General features: G+C 46.5%; 1 protein-coding gene across 1 annotated transcript in view; it reads left to right on the top strand.

Moving 5' to 3' along the window:
* The window catches only part of DNAH11 (dynein axonemal heavy chain 11), a 3,642,058-nt gene that overhangs the window by 761,787 nt on the left and 2,857,563 nt on the right, over positions 1-22,708 (top strand). Inside the window, exon 9 of the mRNA XM_078663510.1 lies at positions 7,814-7,930. Coding sequence (XP_078519636.1) covers positions 7,814-7,930 — 117 coding nt within the window. The remainder of the gene's footprint in view (positions 1-7,813; positions 7,931-22,708) is intronic.

The following is a 22,708-nucleotide window of genomic DNA, read 5'->3' as shown; positions in this document are numbered from 1 at the left end:
TTTGAGAAACAACTCCATAACAGATTGACATTCTTTTTAGCATGCATGGCTTTTGATTGCTTATAGTAGTTCGAACTATACCTTAGGGCTGTGGCTTGAGTGATAATTTCCTTTTTAGAATTGTTTAGAACTTTTTTAACTTTGAAAACATTGTTTTTAGCACAACAAGAAAATAATGTTTTTAACTATTTGCGTACAAGTATCTAGTCAGCCTGGTAGTATGTTTATAATGTAACTAAGTCGCCCATTTGAAAGAGGAGTGGGTGTTATATTCCATGTAGGTACCATAATATAGGCCCGGTAACTTCATTACCCTTCACCTATATTCGTCCCTACATTCACCTTTTACCTAGATATGACACTGCATTCAGGACACGGGTTTTCCCTAGTTCGAGATCTCATACATAATGCATTAGGATTCTTGGAAGCGCAGCAGGAAGACCATCTCCTGTATGATATCTATGTACAAAGTTCATGCCCAATGTCATCCTTAGGCCGACACAGTGATACAGTGAGGTAGGACCCCTGGGAGACCTATAGGTATATACACATCACATTTTGCTAAGATAGAACAGTGTAGACCCTGACTTTTTGGCCGACACACTGACCAGAGACGCTGAGGTTCCTGCATGCAGACACTCCAACTCACAGTGATCTAACATTCCTTGCGGGGTGTCCAGCTCGAGACCAGGATGGGATCATGTAGTCTCCCACTTCAGGTAATGGGGTTGACTAAATCCTAGAGGGATTCTTGGCTTAACACCTATACACATGCCAGGTACATTTAGGTACATCTAGTTAGGTAAGGATCGTAGGAGTACACAACTTTTTATCATGTGTTTTATATACTCGTATATATTTGTGATCGTTGTAAGATGGTAGAGCTATACCATCCCTTTACCTTTTTAGTACTGATAACCATTTGTATCTTATACTGTCTAACGGTTATTGCAGATCATCTATTCTACACCAGAATAACTTCTGTTCAATAAATACTTATTGAAAATGCCCAGCCTGTTTATTTTGTGTATGTCTCTGAGACAGACTAAGTAAGCACGAGTGACTCAGCGAAAAGTAGTATATTGTTTCCACAATCCTGAGGGATCAGGGTTGTCATGTTCAATGGTTGCCAAGAACTATTCTGTCCTTGGTAAGGGGAGATTCTAGTGGCACTGTGAGCTAGATGGTACAAAAGGCCAACATACCCGGTTGGGGTGTTCAGAATTAGTCTGGCACATATCCTACACTGTATGTTGTCTAAAACACGCAGATCCTGTATAATTAATATAGGATCTACATGACCGTGTGAGAGCACTTGAAATTGTTAGAGGACGTCTGTTCAAATGTGGACTCTGCTCATGATGGGAGAGCAGCAGCAAGCAGGTGAATGTTACCGGCATATAATTGCAAAATTGACAATGGGGTGCGATCTGGGAATAATGCATGTTGATGGCCTGTGCAGCTCACGGGGGGAGATCACCACTTCCTACTTGTTTCAAAAATTGAGAAAGGTAGCCCACAGGGGAGATATAGGTCGCTTGTGTACATGGCAGAAATCTTCATAATGGAGGGCCTCCTCCTCTGCCCTCTACCATTTGCACATTGCTCCCTACCAAGTCGCTACTGGAGGTGCCGTCGTCCAACTCCATTGGACTGTGAACATGTGTTTGTCAAGGAGAAGAGCTAGGGCTGCAAAGCGAGTGTGCACTTTATGCTATTTCTTACATTAAAAGATGCCAAAAGTGCATGCATTCCATGTAGGGGTATAGAGCAATTTTGTGACCTTCCAAAGTGTGGTGTGTATCGATTGCCGATAGCCCTGCAGGGCGGGGCAGGCCCATAACATATACCTGAGATCTGCATAAGGTAAATAACAGTGTGGGGTTGGGTAGGCCTGATGGAGCTTAAAAAATTGTATATTTGTGTAGTGATCATTTTGAGAAAGAAGCTGGGGGAATTCCAGCGCCTGTTCCCATTCTTTGTCATGGAGGACCCCTCCCAAAATCATGTTCCCACTTGTTTCGTACCACTGTTAGAGGGGCGCTCATGAAGTCACAGATGGCCTTGTGGAGCCAAGTCATCAGGTGACATCACCTGGCCCATGGTAAGTATGGTCTAGGTGTGTGGTGGGTTCTGCATCCCTCCAGCGTGCCCCAGAAGGCTTGACAGGTAGTGTGGATGAGGAAATGACCTGGTGAGAGGCAATGGTGATTGGTAAGTTGGTCAGGGTGAGGATATGCCAGTCACTAAACAGGTCTTCCTCAGTGACCTGACCAGCAATTGTTCTTTCCAGGCCTCAGTTCTCTGGCTGAATAAAAGCCCAAAAAGGGAGCACCTTAGCCTATGTTAGCGTATCATGTGTGAGGCGATGCAATTGGGCCATACAGGTATGGGCTACTGCCACCTGCAATGACCAAGGGGATGGAGATAAAACCTTGGGGAGAAGGAAGCCCCATTTTGTGGCTGGAGGCATGGCACCTACCGACTACAAGTCTCTCCCAGATAGCTCCCAGCTGTTCAGTATGCAAACGATTGTAGTTGTGCAGCCAAATTGTATGCCTCAAAAGGAGGGGCACTCAGTCCACCCTGTCCTCCCGGCATTTGTAACTTCTTCAGGGCGATTAGGTGAGGAGAGTTCAGACGATAGGTCCTAAAGGTTTAAGAGTAAGCTGGCCACATACAAGGACCCTGTATGCATCCTGTCCACTAAGGGTACGCCCCATGCTCGACCCTCCCCCAGCAGCCAGAGTGCAAGGGGCTCCATTGCCATATCAAAAAGCAGGGGGTATCCCTCTCTGGTTCCCTGGCTTCCTGGTAAGGGTGAGGAAATAAGACTGACTAAGCATATCCGGAAGGAAGGTTTGGTGTTAAGCAGTTTGTTGTAAAAAAACAACAGTTTCCCAATTCCAATATGAATTAATACCAGGAAGAGGTAGCATATCAAACGTCCTATAGGCCTCGTACAAGGCAGGCGACATGTGGAAATCACCTCTATACCTGGTCTTGCATGTGAAATAGCCATTTTAACGTTTGGGAGGTACTGCGCCCCGGGAAAAAGCTGTTCTGTTTCGAATGTATGAGTTCCAGAAGAGCCTGGGCATATCTACTATAGAGAATTTTCTTTAAGATCTCATCCACCCAAGGATGGCTATAGGATGGTATGGCACCACATGAGTGGGGTACCGGTCTGGTTTGGGGATAGAGACTAAGAGTTATTCCCTGAGTGACTGCAGGAGGTTGCCTGAGTGGATAACAGCATTTTACATCTCCGCAAGGCGGGGCGCCAGGATAGAGGAAATGGTGTCATAATACTCTATTGGTAGCACACCAAGATAAGCACAATAAGGGGGGGGGCTATCTAACTCTGGGTCAAGCACACAATTGCAGTCTCCATCAAGCACCCAAGGCATCCCCATCTGGGGTCCAATAGAATACAGATCTCCCTTTTTTTTGTCTATGACACTGTTCCCCACTTGAAAAGGGGCCCCAGGCCTGATGCAAACCATGGCGGCCTGCACATTTGCTGAATATGTAGTGGCGTGAAAAGTACCCCTCCAATACGTATGCAGGCACCTCAGCACCTCATCAATGTTGTGGGACTCCTGAAAAAATAATATGCGTGCCTGTTGGACATAGGGTATGAATAGACTGCACATTTCTTCCTTGCTGTGTGCATTCCAAGCTCATTCAAGATAAGAAATCTGACTCTAGGAGGTGAGCCATAGTGTGTGCTGGAAGGAAGTGTGCACCTCACAGTGTGGAGCTGCTCATATCAACCCCCAACTCCAGGAGACCACCCAGCTATTTTAATGTGGAATAGATAGTGCCTGCCTGCCAAGGCCAGTCGTGTGTGGTGTGGGTAAGAGGTAATTTACACAATTCTAAAAGAGAACAACATTTATGGACTTCCTCCATCAGGCCTAGGATCTGTATGTTGCTCCTTCATGATTGGCCCTCCGCACCCTCCGCTCTGTCCTCCAGCCACTGAACACAATCTTGAAATTCTCAGATAGCAGTTTGGTTGTCAGCTGCCAGCGGTTGTGGTGAAGCCAGCATTGGTGATATGCTAAGTAAGTTAGCTAGTAGTGTGAAATCTGGCTCACCTAAGGACCCTGCACCGGCTACAATTTTGAGAGGAAATAGTGAGACTTTAGAGCTTTATATTAGATATCTATTAGAGCTCTCTTTTAGCCTAGGCACAGTTCCCGAAACCCTGGAAGGAAGCTGTGGTCCTTCCTTTAAAAAAAGACAGATTAGTATAGCACAGTTAAGCAATCTGCGCCCCATCTCACTCCTCACATATTTTGCAACAATTGCTGAAAAGATGGTTAATCAACAACTGACAGCCCACATCGAAACCCATAAGCTGCTACACCCCTCGCAATCTGGCTTCCGTGCTTTCCACTCTACGGAGTCAGCCTTGCTTTTCTCCACGGAGACTCTTCAAAGGCACGTGGATGAGGGTCATACTGCGGCACTGATTCTTTTGGATCTCAGTGCCGCGTTTGCCACTGTGGCTCATCATACCTTGCTGCAGTGTTTTAGGAAGGGTGGAGTGGCAGGGAAGGCATGGGTCTGGCTGGAATCATTTCTTCAAGATCGCAGCTTTCAAATTGCTCAAGGGCCCTTTAGGTCTAAGGCTATTAGCTTGAACCAAGGGGTCCCCCAGGGCTCTAGCCTGAGCCCGACCCTTTTTAATATTTATGTGGCACCTGTGGCTGCAATCACTGAGCAATATGGGGTGGAAGTGGTGACTTACGCTGACGACACTCAGCTGGTTGTGGCCTTAGCGCAACCAGCTGAGAATGCCGCGAGTAATTTTGCGTCCTGTCTCCAAGATCTTGCTGCCTGGATGGCTAGCAACTGCCTCAGATTAAACAGCGATAAAACTGAGGTGCTGATTGTGGGTAAAGCACCTTCAGTCTGGACCTCAGCATGGTGGCCCCAGATGCTTGGGCCACTCCCTGTACCAAATGATCAAGTCAAAAATAAAGGGATTTAGATTGATTCCAAAATTTCATTCGATTACCACACAAGGCGTGTCACTGGCACGTGTTTTGGTATTCTACGTGGCCTCAGAAAGACTCTCGATTTACTCCCTGTAACAGCCAGGAAATCCCTAGTCCATGCCTTGGTCACCTCAAGGCTGGACTATGGGAATGTCCTCTATCTGGGAGCCAATGTTAGATGTCTCCAGAGATTGCAGCGCATCCAGAATGCTGCCGCCCGCCTGGTGTTGATGCTACCGAAGAGAACAGCCTTTAAAAAAGCTTTGGAGACGCTTCGTTGGCTGTCAGTTAGGGAACGGGTCCCGTTTAAAGCCCTCTGTTTAAGTCATCGGATTACACAGGGGAAAGGACCTTCTTCTCAACCTCTTAACTCCTTACACCCCGAATCGTCAATTGAGATCCCAGGGGGTGGGTCTAGTGCAGGTACCTAAAATCAGAAGAGCAAGAATGGGAGGTAGGTCCTTTCGGTTCCTGGCTGCCCGTCTGTGGAATAACCTTCCCCTCAGACTCCGTGTGGAAACCTCAGCGGTGGTTTTCCGCAAAGATTTGAAAACTCACTTATTCCCCAGGGGATAGGCACAAGGAGGTTCTGGTGTGGGAGGTCATAATAGTATGATAATCTGGTGGCCAAGTTATTAGCGCGGGGACACACTGGCTAGTGTAACCAGGCGCTGTATTGGCTTCAGTTATTATTAATATTATTATTGTTTGCGAGCTTGTGGTGCTCAGCTTTGTAGCTAGAGACCCAAGTATGGTTTCTATGGATACCTGGGAGTTCTCTATTGCAGCTAATATCCTGTCAAGCTTGTCTGACATTGAGAGCAGTGGGGTATTGCTGAGCATTTACGTGTCTGGAATGGTGGAGGGAAGGTCTGTCACCGAGGGTCCAGCGTAGCGGAGCTCATTCTTCCCATTGTCGAAGTGGTCATAGATCAACAAGGCAGAAGTGAGTCGAGGTCTGGTGGGGCAGGTGGGTCAGAAGTAGAAAAACTGTACCAGCCAGGTGCGGAAAGGTCTCCTTGGATGGTGTGAGCAGAGGCAGCAGGTGCGGGTATTATAACAGCAAGGGGAGTGCAACAGCCATGCCCTCAGCTGGGGTGTTGGCAGACATAGATGGCCGCAGGTGGTGTGTCTAAGCTTTTTCCGCAGGAATGCTGGAGGCGGGCTGCCTCAGGCCAAGTCCAGGGTTGCCGCAATCTCCAGTTCGTCAGGACCTCTTGGGCCCCAGCATGCCCCTTGTGGTAGTCTCTATTAGGAGGGGAGGAGGCTTTGGTGGCCGCCGCACATGTTTCCTTGGGTAGGCCCGAGCGATCTCCAGGTGGCCCCTAGCCTCACCAGCCAGACTGCCTCACGGCAGTCTTGTCTGTCCTCTGCTCCCCACGTGCCTCCAGCCAATTGCTGATGCAGGGGCAGGAAAGGAATAACCAGGGCTCTTCAAGTGGTACCAGCCCAGTCCTCACTTCCCTCCATTGGAGGTCCGCTGAGGCGCACACCTCTAGACCTCAAGGCATGGGCCTCACAATTATTGAGGGGAGAATCACAGCTGTTCACTGCTTATGTGGCCCTTTCACCAATGTGTCCCCAAGGGAACAACAGGAAAGTCACTGGGGGAGGCCACAGTATCGAGCCCAGGCTAGCATATTCTCTGCCAGCTCCTGCTGCATGCCCCATGTCCTTCAAGCACCCCTAAGTGAGTGCTGAGGCAGAGGGCAGTGATCACGATCTCAGAGAAGTGGTATCCTAGCTACAATGACATGCATCCTGTTGCCATGGATTCCAGGAAAGCTAGTCAGTTGATGAGAGGAGGTTCAGGTTGTGAGTGTATCTGCTTGCTTACCAATAAAGCTACTTAATATCTACTTCTTTGAAGAACTCATTGTTACAAGAGAGTCAATGGAATGCCAGGTCAGGCCCTATTTCACATTGCCAGTCGCCAGTCACCTCGCATTAACCCTGACCGGAAGATGCGGGCCATCCAACAGCCTTAAGTTGGCTTGCTTTGGGTGGGTGACACTGGGTGCCCGGCAGGGGGGCTGAATCTAAGTCTGGGTTCACTGTGGCAACAGGGCCCCCCCGGTGGTGCAGGCAGCACAGCACGGCAGCCCTCTCCAGAGGCAGGAACATGAGGTGGGAGAACTCTGGGCCAGGTTCCCATCACTGCCTGAGTCGCAAGATCGGCAGATGCCGGGGTGTAGGGGCCCAGGGTTCACATGCAGCCCGGATGCTAGGTCTCTGACCTTGGTGTTACACGATGTGTGGGCCCATGGTTGTGTCCGCCATCTTGGTTGGTGAAGCCATGCCTCCCTCCCTGTCTCCCTGTCTTACAGATTTTTTGTCATTATTTTGCACATCTTTCTCTTCCTCTGTCATTGTCTCTTTCAGACCTTTGTCTCTCTTATTCTGGACCAAAGATGATGACAGAAAAGTCCTGGTTTCTAAAAATCAGTGCTGATAGAACACCACCAGCACAAATTAAGCACTGTTTTTAGAGAGAACAAAATGTTTTATATTGTCACATACTTGCAGAATAGAATATACGTACTGATGTGCACAATTGCTCACTTACACTTCACTGGAGAAATAAATGTTTGTATTATCTTAGTCAACGCTTGTTTATAGTTGCAAGCTACCATGATTTGAAGGGAAAATCTGTTGTTTTTTAATATCTTTAGTCATTTCAAAAGTAACCATGCAGAGACGTAATTGAAAATAATGATGGGCTTTTAACAGAAATATAATTTTGTATGGGCAGATTGATTGCCAGAAAGAATTGGCTTTAAAATGCATTGTAATTTATTTTACAGCAATTTGACAAGGACTACTATGAATTTAAGGAGAAAATTGTTGAGTTTGACAGACGGCTTGGATCAATCCTCTGTGCAGCTTTTCATGATTGTTCTGGTATAGAATCTGCTTTTAAGGTATTGTTTTTTTTTATATATGTTAACTTTTAAATGTGATTTTGTTGAATCGAGTTTAAATACGTGTACGTTTGAAACAAACAAAACATTTGTTTTCATGCATAAGGTACCAAAAGCAAAACCATGAGGTGAAAAGGTGTAATTGTTAAAATATATTTGTAAACTTAATAAGAAATGAAGAATAGCAGATTAACACGTATCGCACTATCTGAGAATGTAAGCAAGCTTGTTTGCATGGGGCTGATGTTCGTCTTTAATTGAGTCAAGTTCGGCTTTCTTTTCTCTTCAACAATGGGTGAATGGCAATTCAACAAGTTTGAAGATATAAAAAATGTTTTTGTCTGTTTGACATGTCCTCGATGAGAAGCATTTAAACAAAGACAAAATGCGTGCATTTCAGTGCTTCAGCAGCAGAATCGCACCTTTTCAAATTCAGGAAATTCTTGGAACCTGATGTGACCCATTATTCCAATTTATGTCTGTGTCTTGTCGATAGTGCTCTTAAGTAACCTAGACGACGTTTAGCACCCCTTAGGTACTTAACTAAATAAGTAACATAGTGATGGGTTACTTGCTTCGTCTTTAGGGTTTGCAGAATGGGCTAGAGTTAGGCTGTTGCTGAGAAATAAGGTATTTTATTACTGATGTGTATTGAGCACTGGCATGTAATTGGGAAGTAAAGAGAGTCAGTACAGTTCCTCTATAGAGGATTCCTGGCCCTTTCGGACTGTGTCCATATAACTACTGGAACAGAGTCTTACAGAATGGCAACTTGGAACTGATCTTAAGCAGAGCGTCCAAGGCAGCTGTCCACCCGATCATCTGAAAGGTTTTGCCTTAGTATTTCATCTTGAATTTGGTTTACGTTATTAGTTTCTAATTTCCTTTTAGTGAAGTTGTGCTCCAGACTGTAAAGTGATGTGAGTTTGTAAGGTGGTCTGAGCAGTTGTCCCGGAAAACCTTGGAGTGTCCTACACAGAACCTTCAGTTAGTTTATTTGTTCCACAGGAAACAGTGAAGTTCTTTGAGTACCCGTGAGATGTTCCATGACCTTCACTGAGTCTGAGTGCCTGATTCTAGAGCATGTGGGAGTTTCTGAAAGTACTTCCTCAGTGATCCAGTGTAGATTATAATTGAATGATCCAGCTGGAGCAGGAGCAAAACTCTTCATTCTGATGTAGTGTCCTCCTGCCTTTCACGAAGACTTCCCAATCAACATGAGCTGGAACAGTACAGTGTGTGACTTTTAACATTGGCCAATATATGAGACCAGTCTGTCAAATAAAACTGTAATGTGCTTGACGTTCATTTTTGTAGCTGTTTCCAATTCATTTGCCAGTCGAAAAGGATGGTAAGAGCCTCTCACAGGAATGTGAATCTTTTGACCTTTCAAGCTGACAGTTAGTTCTCCATCCTCTAGAATAAGATTTCAGCTTGAATATTTAAGACTAAATAGGTTTTTTGACACACCTAAGTAGACTAGTTGGCAACTAATCCTTATCTGTAAATACATTTCACATCCTGACTCACAGAATTAGGAATTAGAATAACAGTACGTTCTTATTGCAAATGCAGAAATGTTAGTACTCTGGTGGAATAGATTGAGTAGAGGCATCCACAAATGTACAGTAATTGCTAGGTTGTACATGATTATGGGTGAGGAATTCTCCTGAATTAGATGAATGCGTACAAGTTCACAGGCTTATGGGTATACAAATATTTTTCCAGATATGTTACCAGGTGGGAAATGTAAATGCATCAGAAGCAGGTGTAAGTGTAGAGAACCAAAATATGAGGAAACACCACTATATGTGAAAGAATAGAGAGGTGGGAGAAGAACATTCTTGTGTTGTTGCACATTTGCATTTCCTTTTCACATACAGAATGTTACATTTACAGTAAGTATGTGTAAGAAATGTTTTTTTAGCTGGGGAAGGTGGCAACTCTGTTTGGGCAACAACCACAATTCTTGTCAGGGTGAACCACAAAAGTCACTAAATTAACCAGTGCTAAACCCTCTGGTAGCTTGGTGCACAAGCAGCCCGGCTTAACATTGAAGCAGTGTGGAAAGTGTTTATGCAGTACACAAACAGTAATAAAGTGAAAATATAACAGAAGAAAAATCACAAACCAATTCAGAAAAATAGAGAAAATGTTAAGAAAATGACACCAAAGGAATTAGATTCAAACAGTAGGACTGGAGTTAAGAATTTTCAACGTTTTTAATAAAATCTAGTGCCAAAAGATCAAAATGCCAACTGCCAGTATCTGGTTGCCGAGACTGGGTCAACGTCAAAAGTTAAGGCTGATAGCAATGGAGTATAGGTCAATACAAGGGGTGGATTAGACCCAGGTAGAGTTTAGTGGGGAAAGCGAGCAGGCTGTGTCTGAAAAGGAGTCGTTGACGCCGGGGAGCCTCTGGATGAAGTCTCATTGTCAATGGGGAGCTGGTTGTCATGTAGTCCGGTGAAGATTTTTACCTCCAGACTTATGCAACTTTTTGGGGGTCGTGAATCTCCAGGGGGACGAAACTGCCGGTGTTATCTGAAGAGGGCTCCATAAGGCTAGATACCTTTGCCTGGGGTCCAGCTGAACAGGATTTGCTGTGACAAAGAACAACATAGTAGGAGCTGCTGCAAGGTAAGGTCCTTCTGAAGTCTTTCACAGGTCCAAGAGTGTAGTGAAAATTTGTTCTGGGGGTCGAGTTGTTCATACTTGGTGCCAGCTGTTGAGTGTGGGGCACACCCTGTGCTACCTAAACATATGGTTCTGGAAAGTTTGTCTCTTCATTGTCAAGGCTCCAAGAAGTCTGGGATGAAAAAAGGCTGGTGTCAGATTCCTTTGTGTATGCCGGAGGCAAGCTCCTTGAAGTATAATTGGGGCAGAGCATAGCTCCGACCCCTGCCCTCCTGGCAGGATGGTCGATCCTGCCCGTAGCTTGTTCCTTTTTTTGTCACTGTCTGGGAGGAATACACAAACCCCAGCAGCACATCCATTCACAGTCCATGTGACCTAAGACACTGGCAAAAGGCACAAATGGTTACGAAAATAAAATCCTAACTTTCTAAAAGTGCCATTTTTAAGGTTTTAGCTAAATATCCGACCTCCAATTAAAGTGAATTTTAAATTACAATTCATGTGAGTCTAAACATGGCATCTCTGCCTGCTCCCGGCCCACAGTCTGCATCTAGTAAACATAATAGGATAACCAGGTGTTCGTCACCAAAGTGGTGAAAAATTACTTTTGGATGTTTTTAACTACCAAGACATTTGAAATATAAACCCACATGTCTTAATTTTTAAATACAAGGCACCCTGTCCTTTGAGCCTTTAGGTCCTACATTTGGGGTGCCTTATATGTCACCATATTTGGAAGGTTTATTTTCCCAGGTCGAAATGGCAATTTAAAATTGCACTACAGGCTGCAGTGGCAGGCCTGAGGACTGTTTTAATTTCAAATTTGTTTTATTGGTTTTAAGGGCAAGAATAATAGGCAAAGCAAAACAGTAGGCATGTAGTAGGCATATATGGCGAGCGAGACAGACGGGCACGTCTTCTCTAAGAGCCTTCAAGGAAGCAGGTAAAACATGCCGACATAGAAATGCACTGCTGACATTGTGGTGAGAGTGCCATGTAAGAAAGCCAACTAAACAGAACAAGAAGAAGAACCCAGCCCCCCCACCCTTTACCCCACGTTCCCCCCTCCCTCCGCCCCGACCAGTATGCCATTTGTCTGGAGTCTCTGTTATAGCACGTTCAGAGTGGTATGCTTCAAGGTGTTCAAGTTCGTGGGGGATCTCGTGGTGGTCCCGTGAGCCGTAGAATGCGGATATATTTCGGGCATGTGATTTCGTGAAATTCTCTGGATAAGAGGGACAGAAGCAGTTGCCAGATCTTCTGAAGTGAGTCAGCCGTGTGTGTGAGCGTGGCCTGGATACGTTCCATGCCCAACATGAACCACAGTTTATGTAGCCAGCCAGTGTGGGTGGGTTTGGTGGTGGATCCCCAGAGGGACAGGATGTTGTGATGCTGCTTGCACGGCAATGCCCATCTGTTTGCCACGAGGAGACCTCAAAGGAAATGTAAGTGCGTTGGGCAGCCCCAGGATTGTGTACGCAGGAAAGCACGGGATTTCAGTTTCAAAGGTGGAATTGATATCATCCAAAACCGCTTTCCAGTACCCTTGCAGAGCGCGGCAGTCCCATAGAAGATCGGTCAAAGTGCCCTTTTCACCGCAGCCCCTCCAACACAGCGCGCTTCGAAGAGGAGATAACATCTTGTAAAGGTCAGAGATAAGGTGCCTATCCGAGTCTTTCGTCACCAGCCATTTCTCGAATGGTGTCATTTGCCGACTAACTAGGGGAGCGTTGTCCGGGTTCAAAAGCCAGTGGTGAGTTGGAAGTATTGGAACATGTGGGGCCTGGTCACTCCGTAGCCCCGTGTAATATCGGCGAGTGGGAGAAAGCCCTTTAAGTCAAAGAGATGGCCAGCCGAACGGCAGTCAGTACCACGCCATTGTGGAAAGGCATGAGGATCAGTGCCCGGCGGGAATTCCGGATTGTCGAAGAGCGGAGTGAGCGGGGAGGGGAATGTCGTCAGGCCTCTCTTGACCGCCACCATGTCCCATGTCTTCATAATGGTGCGTGTGATGGGGGATCGAAGGAGATATCGTGGCCTATGCTGGCGGGCAAGGAATGGGATCTTCCACAGCGACGTCTGGGCCATTGCCCTATCCTGAAATAGCCACCTCTTTTCGGACTCAGGTCTGCACCACTCCACCAAGTAGCGGAGTTGTGAGGCTTGAAAATATTGCAGGAGGTTAGGGATCCCGAGGCCCCCCTCGTCAGCACCTCTGTACGCCTCTTGCTTTTGCAGCTGTGCGCGTTTCTTTTCCCAAATGAACTGATGGAAAGCGGTTTGCAGGTCAGCAAGCGCGCCAGGCGGCGGTAGTACTGGGATAGTCTGGAAGACATACAAAATCTTAGGTAAGGCTGACATTTTAACTGCTGCTATGCGGTCTAGCAAGGAGAGGGGTTGTTTCGACCACCGTGTGAGGTCGGCCCCAATTTGGGAAGCAAGTTTTTTATAGTTAAGGGTCACCGTCGAGTCTGTGGAGGAAGTAAGAGTGATCCCCAGGTACGGGAGCTGCGTAGAAGATTGTAAGTCACAACCAAAGTCAGGCGTTGGGGTATGAGGGTGGGCATTGCTGCCCAGGGGTAAAATCAGGGATTTCCCCCGGTTGATTTTGAAGCCAGACACTGCTCCAAAGCTCTCCAATTCTTCCAGGAAAGCAGGTATAGAGTGGGACGGTCGGTCTAGAGCAGCGATGATATCGTCGGCATAAAGCCCCACTTCGTGAGGTTCATGGCCGAAGGTGACTCTGCTGATGCGAGGATTGTCTCGGAGCTTCTGCGCCAGGGGTTCCACGTACAAGGCGAACAGGAGGGGCGAGAGAGGGCACCCCTGACGCGTGCCCTGTTGTATCTCGAAGGGGCCCGATTTAAGGCTGCCCAATCGGACCCGGGCCATAGGGTGGTGGTAGCAGCTTGCGATCCAGGCTTGAAAGCGGTCGCCCAGCTGGTACCGCTGCAGGACCTTCTGCAAGTAGGTCCAGTCGACTCGGTCGAATGCCTTCTCCGCATCGATGGCCAGTAGCTCTGAGTTTTGGAAGTGAGTTTTATCCACGAGATGCAGTAGCCGCTTAGTATTATCGCTGCATTGGCGTTTTGGGACAAAGCCCGATTGATCCGGTTCGAGGATACCCGGTAGGCAAGGGCCCAAACGGGCCGCTAATACCCCCGTGAACAGTTTCAAATCTAAATTAAGTAAGGAGATGGGGCGGAACGCGGAACAATGTGTTGGGGATTTGCCCGGCTTGGGCAGCACCACTATTTCTGCCGCCAGCATATCCGGGGGGTATGGAGCTCGGGCCCTTGAACGAGTTAAATAACCTCGCGAGTATCGGAGCTAGTACCTGGCCAAAGAGTTTGTAGAAGCCTGATGAAAAGCCATCAGGTCCTGGCGATTTGAGCGGGCGTAGGCGTGAGATGGCGGTCAGGACTTTGTCAGGGCGGATAGGAGCTTCTAAGGCCTCGGCATTCGCTGGAGACAGCGGTGTGATTTCCGCCGATTGCAAATACGCGTCGATGGCGGCAGGCGATACTTTATCCTCGCTATACAGGGAGGCGTAAAAGGAGCGGAAGGCGTCCGCAAAGTGTGCTTCTTCGGTAAGGGTCTCACCGGAGTCGTCCAGGAGAGTGGTGATTTTTGAGCGCTGAGTCTTGGCTTTTAGGGCACTGGCTAGAAGGCGCCCGGTGCGGTTGCCTCCTACGTAGTATGTATGGTGGAGTCGAAGGGCGGCAAATTCCGCTCTGTCAGTATCGAGGCTGGCCAGTTGAGCCCTAGCGGCTTTCAGCTGACGCCAAATTCTCGGAGCGCAGGTGCGACTATGAACCCTTTCTAGTTCAGCTACTTGTGCCGTGAGGTCAGCTCTCTTGTCTTTGCGGATCTTGGCATCAGCAGCCGCGATGGCGATCAGTTCCCCCCTGACCACGGCTTTCAGGGCTCCCCAAAGGGCCGACACCGAGATTGCGGAGGTATCATTAGTGGCAAGGTAGTCCGAAATGCATTTATAGAGTTGTTTAATAATGGCCGGTCTCTGCAAAAGGGTTTCGTTGAGCCGCCATGAACCAGGGGTGCGTGACGTCTTGGGCATACTGAGTGTCAGTTCCACCGCGTCATGGTCCGAGAGGGCTGCTGGGACAATGGAAACGTCAGTGACGTGGGGGACCAGTTCTGAAGAGCCCAAGAAGTGATCTAGGGGCGCGTATGTGTGGTGTACATGGGAATAGAAGGTGAAGCGTGCTGTGTTGGGGTGCGCCATTCTCCAGAGATCTAGAAGACCCCTCTCATGCAGCCATGACCCACCCGCTTCCGATAGCGCTCCAGTGTCCCCATAACGGTGCCCAGACCTATCCTTATTCGTGTCCATGACTAAATTGAGGTCCCCCCAATGAGCAGCTGAGAGTTAGGTGCCTGTAATGTTTCGGAGAGTGCAGTTTTCAGAAAAGGTTCCTGGCCTGTGTTGGGAGCATAGATGGAGCCTATCGTCAGTGTTCTATTCCCTACAAGGAATTTGTAAGCCAGGAGGCGTCCTTTAATTTCTCCTACTTTGGCCCCCACTCGGCCCCGGAAACGCCGGGACACGAGAACGGCCACCCCTGCTTTCTTAGATGGAAGTGAATAAAAAAAATTGCTGAGGAAAGGCCCGGGAGCGCATCCTGTGCCAGTCTTTAGGTAGGAGGTGGGTTTCCTGCAATAAGCAGATGTCAGCCTCTGAGTGTTCCAAATATGAGATGACAGCCCTTCTTTTAATCGGATTATTGAGGCCTTTTACATTGAGAGACAATATCTTAAGTGTATCAGTCATCATGGGATATTACGAAGGTACCAGAGCTTAGCAGCGCAGTTCGCTGTTGCGTATAGTAAGCAATAGTTAACACCCGAAATCTGTAGACGTCCCTTGGCATACTGGTCCCCGCCCTCGTTCCCCACCCCGTCCTGCCTGCAACACCGTTCCCCCCCGTCCCCCCGTCCCAACCTTCCCCGAAGAACCCCCCCAACCCCAACAGAGCCCCCCTCCATACCCTTGTCAGCCCCCCCACCCCCCCATGACAAACCCCAAAACTAGACCTACTCATAGTCTCGGGCCTACTTGTGCATAACACAGGTCCGTAAAAAGTCAGTGTAGAGGGTAACGTGGTAGCAGCCGAAGCGGCGGCTCCCCGACCCGTCACCCCAGGTAGCTATAGTGTGAAAGAAAACCCCCTGGATAATATTGTCTTACAGGTTGGTCGTTGTGTTATCCGCTACCTCCTGCACAGCCGCCTCCCGTTCTTGAGCGACTGTGGCTGGGTCCGGTTTTGGGACGGACCTCGGGGATCGCCTCCGTCGTACTGTCTGCCATCCCTCCTCTGATCGCCGCAAGGGGCCATCTTGCGATCTGCTTGGGGATGCTTCTCTAGATCCTGGTCCTTTCGGCATATCAATGTCCAGTAAAGCACAAGTGTCGCGGAGTGACTTGAGTTGGTGCAGCGAACCCTTCCGCCTAAAGATCAGGCAAAACGGGTGACCCCAGGAGTAGGGTATTCCATTCTCTCTCAAAAAGTTTGTCGCTATACGGAAGGACTTACGTTTCTGCAGGGTGATGGTGGAAAGGTCCTGAAAAAGAGCTATGGGTTCGTCCCGGAAGAGAATAGGCTGTTTCCTTCGGGCCTCTTGTAAAATGCGTTCCTTCAGGGGGAAGTCCGGGAGGAAGGCCAGTATGTCCGGGGGTGGAGCTGGTGCCCTTAGTGCTATGCCGACCCTATGTGCCCGGTCAATCCGTATCACAAATTCTTCAGATTCCCCCAGGATCTCCCGGAATAGGTCCTGCAGATACTCGAACATGTTGTTCTTTTTGGACTTCAACGGGACTCCATGGACCCGTATGTTGTTCCGCCGGGAACGGTTCTCAAGGTCTTCTGAGTGCGATTGTAAATCTTAACAATCAGAAGTGGAAAGGATCACTAGTCCTGCAGAACCCAAGTGTGCAGGATGTACAGGGTGTCTCCCAAATATTAACCCTCATGCACGTGTCTTTTCGTTGTTCTATTGTTCTGATCTCGTGGCGGTATATACTGGGTACCCGCTTTTTAAAGTACACGTAAGTGCATAATCATTGGGTTATTTTTTGTAAAATGCACCCTCCACCAGGAGGTTCTTTCTTGGGTTGTGACAATAGTGATCGTGGAAGTGATTGGTGAGTGGGAAAGGTGAGGTATATAGTTAAAATACCCGTACAGCCAGATTGTTTATTTTAATTGGTCTGGATTCGGCTAGCTTCAATGAGCGCGTTTATTGGATTGATTTTTAGGAAGTCCAAACGCAAAATGTGGGGGGAGAGGTCGACATGTTTCTGCCCTAGTAGACGCGAGGCGGTCTGTGGGCATTCATCAGGACCGGTGAGTGAAAGTGTGTGAAGGAAAGGAATATTATTAACCTGTTCCTTGGTGCGAGGTCACTTGGTACCTGTAAAGATAAAAATACGCACAAAACTGACATATAAACAAGGGGAGAGGGGGAACACGAATGGGAAACAAATATGTACAATTGTACTAAGCGAGAAATACTTTTTCTGGTAAAACAAGTAAAAAATGACAATACTTTCTTATATACACTGTTGCTAAGGCTACGCACCTTTCATCCTCATGCCTCCACATTCTCGGGTGAGTCAAAATGGACTAGTCAAAGTGTGTACTTTATACACTACCGTGTAGTGTCTCTCTCTCAACGTGCCAGGCGTCTCTCGCACTTTAAAAGGGGATATGAGATTGTTTGTCTATATAATGGTATTGAAACATAGACATGCAAGGTGAGCAAGCATGGTGTCATCTCTCATGTTTAATTCATTGATAATGTTAGTGGTTCTATATTCTCACTTCGAGGATAGGGCGAAATGACTATAAGTGTTTTATTATAAACATGGAGTGTGAGCATGCGTGAGGCCACCTCTCTTATAGCCTATATAGATAAGCTTGGTCGGTTGTCCTATGTGGAATAATGATGGCCACTTATATTACAATAGGGGGGTGTTGGCCAGGGGGGGGGTGGTTGGGGAGGCGGATTAACTGGCGCTCGTAGTGTTAACATGTTTAGAGCTTTGCCTTAGATGATTCGAGCTAAAGAGGCTCGCTTCGTATAGGAACATACCTCATGTTAAATAGCGCATTGCGGCATCAGTTGGGAGGCGCTGGGGTGCGGATGGCTGTTGGAAAATAGGCAGGTTTAAATACCAGGTCAAAAAAATACTTGCTGTTTGCCGGTTTCGAATTCGGCGTGATTCCATACCAATTTGCCTCGCTACCGTAGCTAACAGCTTGTGCTGTCGCTGCCTTCAGCCAACCGGAAGTCATTCTATTTGGCTTCCGGGTGCTTTTTTTAAGCGGATCTTGTGCCGTGTATTCAATAGAGTCAAAGACAGACTACGTTATAGTAGTTTTTTTGGTGTATGAAAACAGACTTGGCGTAGTTTTTTGGAGTGCAATTGTTTATGTTTAACCAAGTGATTTGTCAATTGTGAATTGTCCCGTAAAAATGGATATGGGCATTGTGAGCACAGTAATCCTTCATGGCGACTTCGTGGGTGAAATACAGACTGTATTGTGAGGTATGCTAAGTGACAGCTAGTCTGTAGAGATGTCGGTATTATCAATAAATCGACAGTCATCTTCAAATGTCTGTATTAAGTGTTACTCATGCTGGTATGTTAGGCCACTCATGTATTGGGCACGGTTGAGGAAGTAGAGAGTATGGTAGAATGACCATTTATTTGCTGAAACTCAGCTAAGGGACGTTATCGTTCAGACCTTGGGTATCTGTTGTTAAATCTGTGTACCCAACGCTGTTCTTTTTCAAAGAGGATAGTGGCAGCATTGGTGTCCACTGTCTCTAAAGTTTCAAGGGTAACCCAATTGAGGTCAGATGCTGTGTATCCGGATTCAATATAGTGGGTTGACATTTTAGTCATCATCTTTTTGCAGTTTAATGTGCTGCGGTGTTCGCTCATTCTTATTTTTGCTTTGCGACACGTCATTCCAATATATTTCAGTGCACAGGGGCACAATATCATATAGATGATGTGACTGGTGTTACAGTTGGTGTGGCGTTTCAATCTCCACTAAAAGTTAGGCAGCAATTGGAGTTCTTTTGTGGGTTTTGTTGTCTCGCAGGCGACACACATACCACAGGGATAGTGTCTTGTTACTGGGGGATTATCCCATAGTCCCGCATTCTCTTTCCTTTTTTTTGGTGGTGGTCGTGTGTGCACATGTAGATCTTTCAGGTTTCTACTCCTTTTGTTGGCGAATCTTGGTTTAGTCCATTTTAAGGTATTAGATGTCAATATTCTCCAATTATTATTTATTATCTTTTTGACTTGATTGGACACGGGGCTGTAGGTGGTGACACACGTCAATCTGTCCTCCAGTGGTTTCTGATGTGTCTCCAACAATGATTCTCGTGCCTGGTTCCGTGCTCTCTTTTTGCATTGGTTTATTACTTTTGTCGGGTAGTCACGTGCTGTTAATTTTTGGCATAGATCGTCCGCTTGTGATTTATAGTCAGTTTACCTCACTGCAGTTCCTTCTCAACCGGAGGAACTCACTATACGGAAGATTGTCTCTCAGGGGACGCGGATGAAAGCTGTTGTAGGATAACAAACTATTTTTGGCAGTGGGTTTGAAATAAGTTCTTGTGTGCAAGGTATTCTCTTCTGCAAAAATTGTGATATCTAGAAAGTCTAAAGATCGGTTGTTTGTTATATAGGTGAACTTTAGACAGTCGTCACGGGAATTGAGCCAGCAGTGGAATTCTTTGAGAGAGTTTTCGTCTCCATTCCATATCATCAAAATATCATCGATATATCTCTTCCAAAAGAGTATATATCGATGAAAAGGGTTGTCTAGGGTCTGTACAAAAGTCCTCTCGAAAGTGCTCACATAAAGACCCGCTACGCTGGGGGCGAAGGTACTGCCCATCGAGGTCCCGTGGCGTTGGAGGTACAGTTTAACCTTGTACTGGAAAAAGTTTTCCATCAATGCTAGTCTGCAACACTCAAGGACGAAGTGTCTTGGGGTTTTGTGGGGCCAAGTCGTACTGAATAGGATGGTTTCCAGAGTTTCCATTGTTTTCTGTTGGGGCAGACTGGTATATAGGCTTTCGACATCGAGACCTACTAGGAGCATGGTGTTTCCTGAGTACGTGAAGGCCTTCAGTCTCACTAGTAGGTCTCGTGTGTCCTTTAGGTAGGTCGGTGTTTGTTGGACCAATGGTCGCAAATATTGGTCTGCAAAAAGTGACAGTGGTTCTAGGACAGAGTTGATGCCCGATACTATTGGTCTTCCTGGTGGGGGTATCCTCACCTTGTGAGTTTTCTGCAGAGAGTAAAAGTATGCAATTCTCGGCGATTTTGTCTCAAGATATTCTGCCTCTTTTTTTGATAGCCAATTATTGGCTTCGGCCTCTTCAACCATCATTGATATTGTCCTTTGTAGTCTTGGAGTAGGATCCAGGGTTATGACTGCGTAGAATTTTTCATCGCTGAGGAGATCTAAGCATTGTTTGTCATAACCTGATTTTGTGAGTAGGACAATGCCTCCGCCTTTGTCGGCCTGTTTAATTACAATTTCACCATTGTTTTTGAGTTCTGTCAAAGCTTGTTGTTCCTTTTTGGTAATGTTTTGGAAGGTTTTTTTTGGGTTGATCTCATCCACCTCTTTCATGATAGCTTGTTCAAAAGCACAGATTTCAATTTGTATTTGTGAATTGAGGGGGCAGAAGGTGGACTTATTCCTTAGAGTAGTATCTCCCTCAGGAGTTGGTATTGGTTGATCTTTGAAAAAAGCTTTGAGTTTCCGGGTTCGATAAAAATTGGCGAGTTCACATTTGGTTTTGAAAATGTCTACTTTTGGGGTAGGGACGTAACCTAGTCCTTTATTAAGGACTTGTACTTGTTCTGGTGTTAGGATCGTATCAGTTAGGTTCACTATTAGGTTGTCGGCCTCGCTCCTGGTTGTGCTTTGGTCACGCTCCTTGTCTGATGTTGCCTTGTCTGGTCTGAACAGGTCACCCCTCCTTTTCTCGGTCGTTGGTTGGCTTGGCCACTCCCTAGAAAAGGACGTACGTGTTGGTATTGTTGAGCTGATTCTTGTTGTAGCTGTTGATTCGGCATCTGGAAGAATGGATTGGGACATCCTTGGACGTGTGGATTGAAAGGAAGGTAGGGCATCCCTTGTTGGTTATGCTGGAGGATAGGGTGGGCACCATTTTCTCCGTCCTCTTCTGTTTCCTCTTCTGTTCTGATAGTTGTTTCTACCTTGGTCGTCCTTTTTAACCTAATAGTGAACCTAAGTTATACGATCCTAACACCAGAACAAGTACAAGTCCTTAACAAAGGACTAGGTTACGTCCCTACCCCAAAAGTAGACATTTTCAAAACCAAATGTGAACTCGCCAATTTTTGTCGAACCCTGAAACTCAAAGCTTTTTTCAAAGATCAACCAATACCAACTCCTGAGGGAGATACCACTCTAAGGAATAAGTCCACCTTCTGCCCCCTCAATTCACAAATACCAATTGAAATCTGTGCTTTTGAACAAGCTATCATGAAAGAGGTGGATGAGAGCAACCCAAAAAAAAACTTCCAAAACATTACCAAAAAGGAACAACAAGCTTTGACAGAACTCAAAAACAATGGTAAAATTGTAATTAAACAGGCCGACAAAGGCGGAGGCATTGTCCTACTCACAAAATCAGGTTATGACAAACAATGCTTAGATCTCCTCAGCGATGAAAAATTCTACGCAGTCATAACCCTGGATCCTACTCCAAGACTACGAAGGACAATATCAATGATGGTTGAAGAGGCAGAAGCCAATAATTGGCTATCAAAAAAAGAGGCAGAATATCTCGAGACAAAATCGCCGAGAATTCCATACTTTTACTCTCTGCCGAAAACTCACAAGGTGAGGATACCCCCACCAGGAAGACCAATAGTATCGGGCATCAACTCTGTCCTAGAACCACTGTCACAATTTGCAGACCAATATTTGCGACCATTGGTCCAACAAACACCGACCTACCTAAAGGACACACGAGACCTATTAGTGAGACTGAAGGGCTTCACGTACTCAGAAAACACCATGCTCCTAGTAGGTCTCGATGTCGAAAGCCTATATACCAGTCTGCCCCAACAGAAAACAATGGAAACTGTGGAAACCATACTATTCAGTACGACTTGGCCCCACAAAACCCCAAGACACTTCATCCTTGAGTGTTGCAGACTAGCATTGATGGAAAACGTTTTCCAGTACAAGGATAAACTGTACCTCCAACGCCACGGGACCTCGATGGGCAGTACCTTCGCCCCCAGCGTAGCGGGTCTTTATGTGTGCACTTTCGAGAGGACTTTTGTACAGACCCTGGACAACCCTTTTCATCGATATATACTCTTTTGGAAGAGATATATCGATGATATTTTGATGATATGGAATGGAGACGAAAACTCTCTCAAAGAATTCCACTGCTGGCTCAATTCCTGTGACGACTGTCTAAAGTTCACCTATATAACAAACAACCGATCTTTAGACTTTCTAGATATCACAATTTTTGCAGAAGAGAATACCTTGCACACAAGAACTTATTTCAAACCCACTGCCAAAAATAGTTTGTTATCCTACAACAGCTTTCATCCGCGTCCCCTGAAAGACAATCTTCCGTATAGTCAGTTCCTCCGGTTGAGACGGAACTGCAGTGAGGTAAACTGACTATAAATCACAAGCGGACGATCTATGCCAAAAATTAACAGCTCGTGACTATCCGACAAAAGTAATAAACCAATGCAAAAAGAGAGCACGGAACCAGGCACGAGAATCATTGTTGGAGACACATCAGAAACCACTGGAGGACAGATTGACGTGTGTCACCACCTACAGCCCCGTGTCCAATCAAGTCAAAAAGATAATAAATAAAAATTGGAGAATATTGACATCTAATACCTTAAAATGGACTAAACCAAGATTCGCCAACAAAAGGAGTAGAAACCTGAAAGATCTACTTGTGCACACACGACCACCACCAAAAAAAAGGAAAGAGAATCCGGGACTATGGGATAATCCCCCAGTAACAGGACACTATCCCTGTGGTATGTGTTTTGCCTGCGAGACAACAAAACCCACAAAA

This window comes from Lissotriton helveticus, chromosome 10 (assembly GCF_964261635.1).
Source record: "Lissotriton helveticus chromosome 10, aLisHel1.1, whole genome shotgun sequence".
NCBI classification, from domain to species: domain Eukaryota; kingdom Metazoa; phylum Chordata; class Amphibia; order Caudata; family Salamandridae; genus Lissotriton; species Lissotriton helveticus.
Note: the sequence above shows the minus strand (reverse complement) of the source record. Positions and strands in the feature narration are given on the sequence as shown.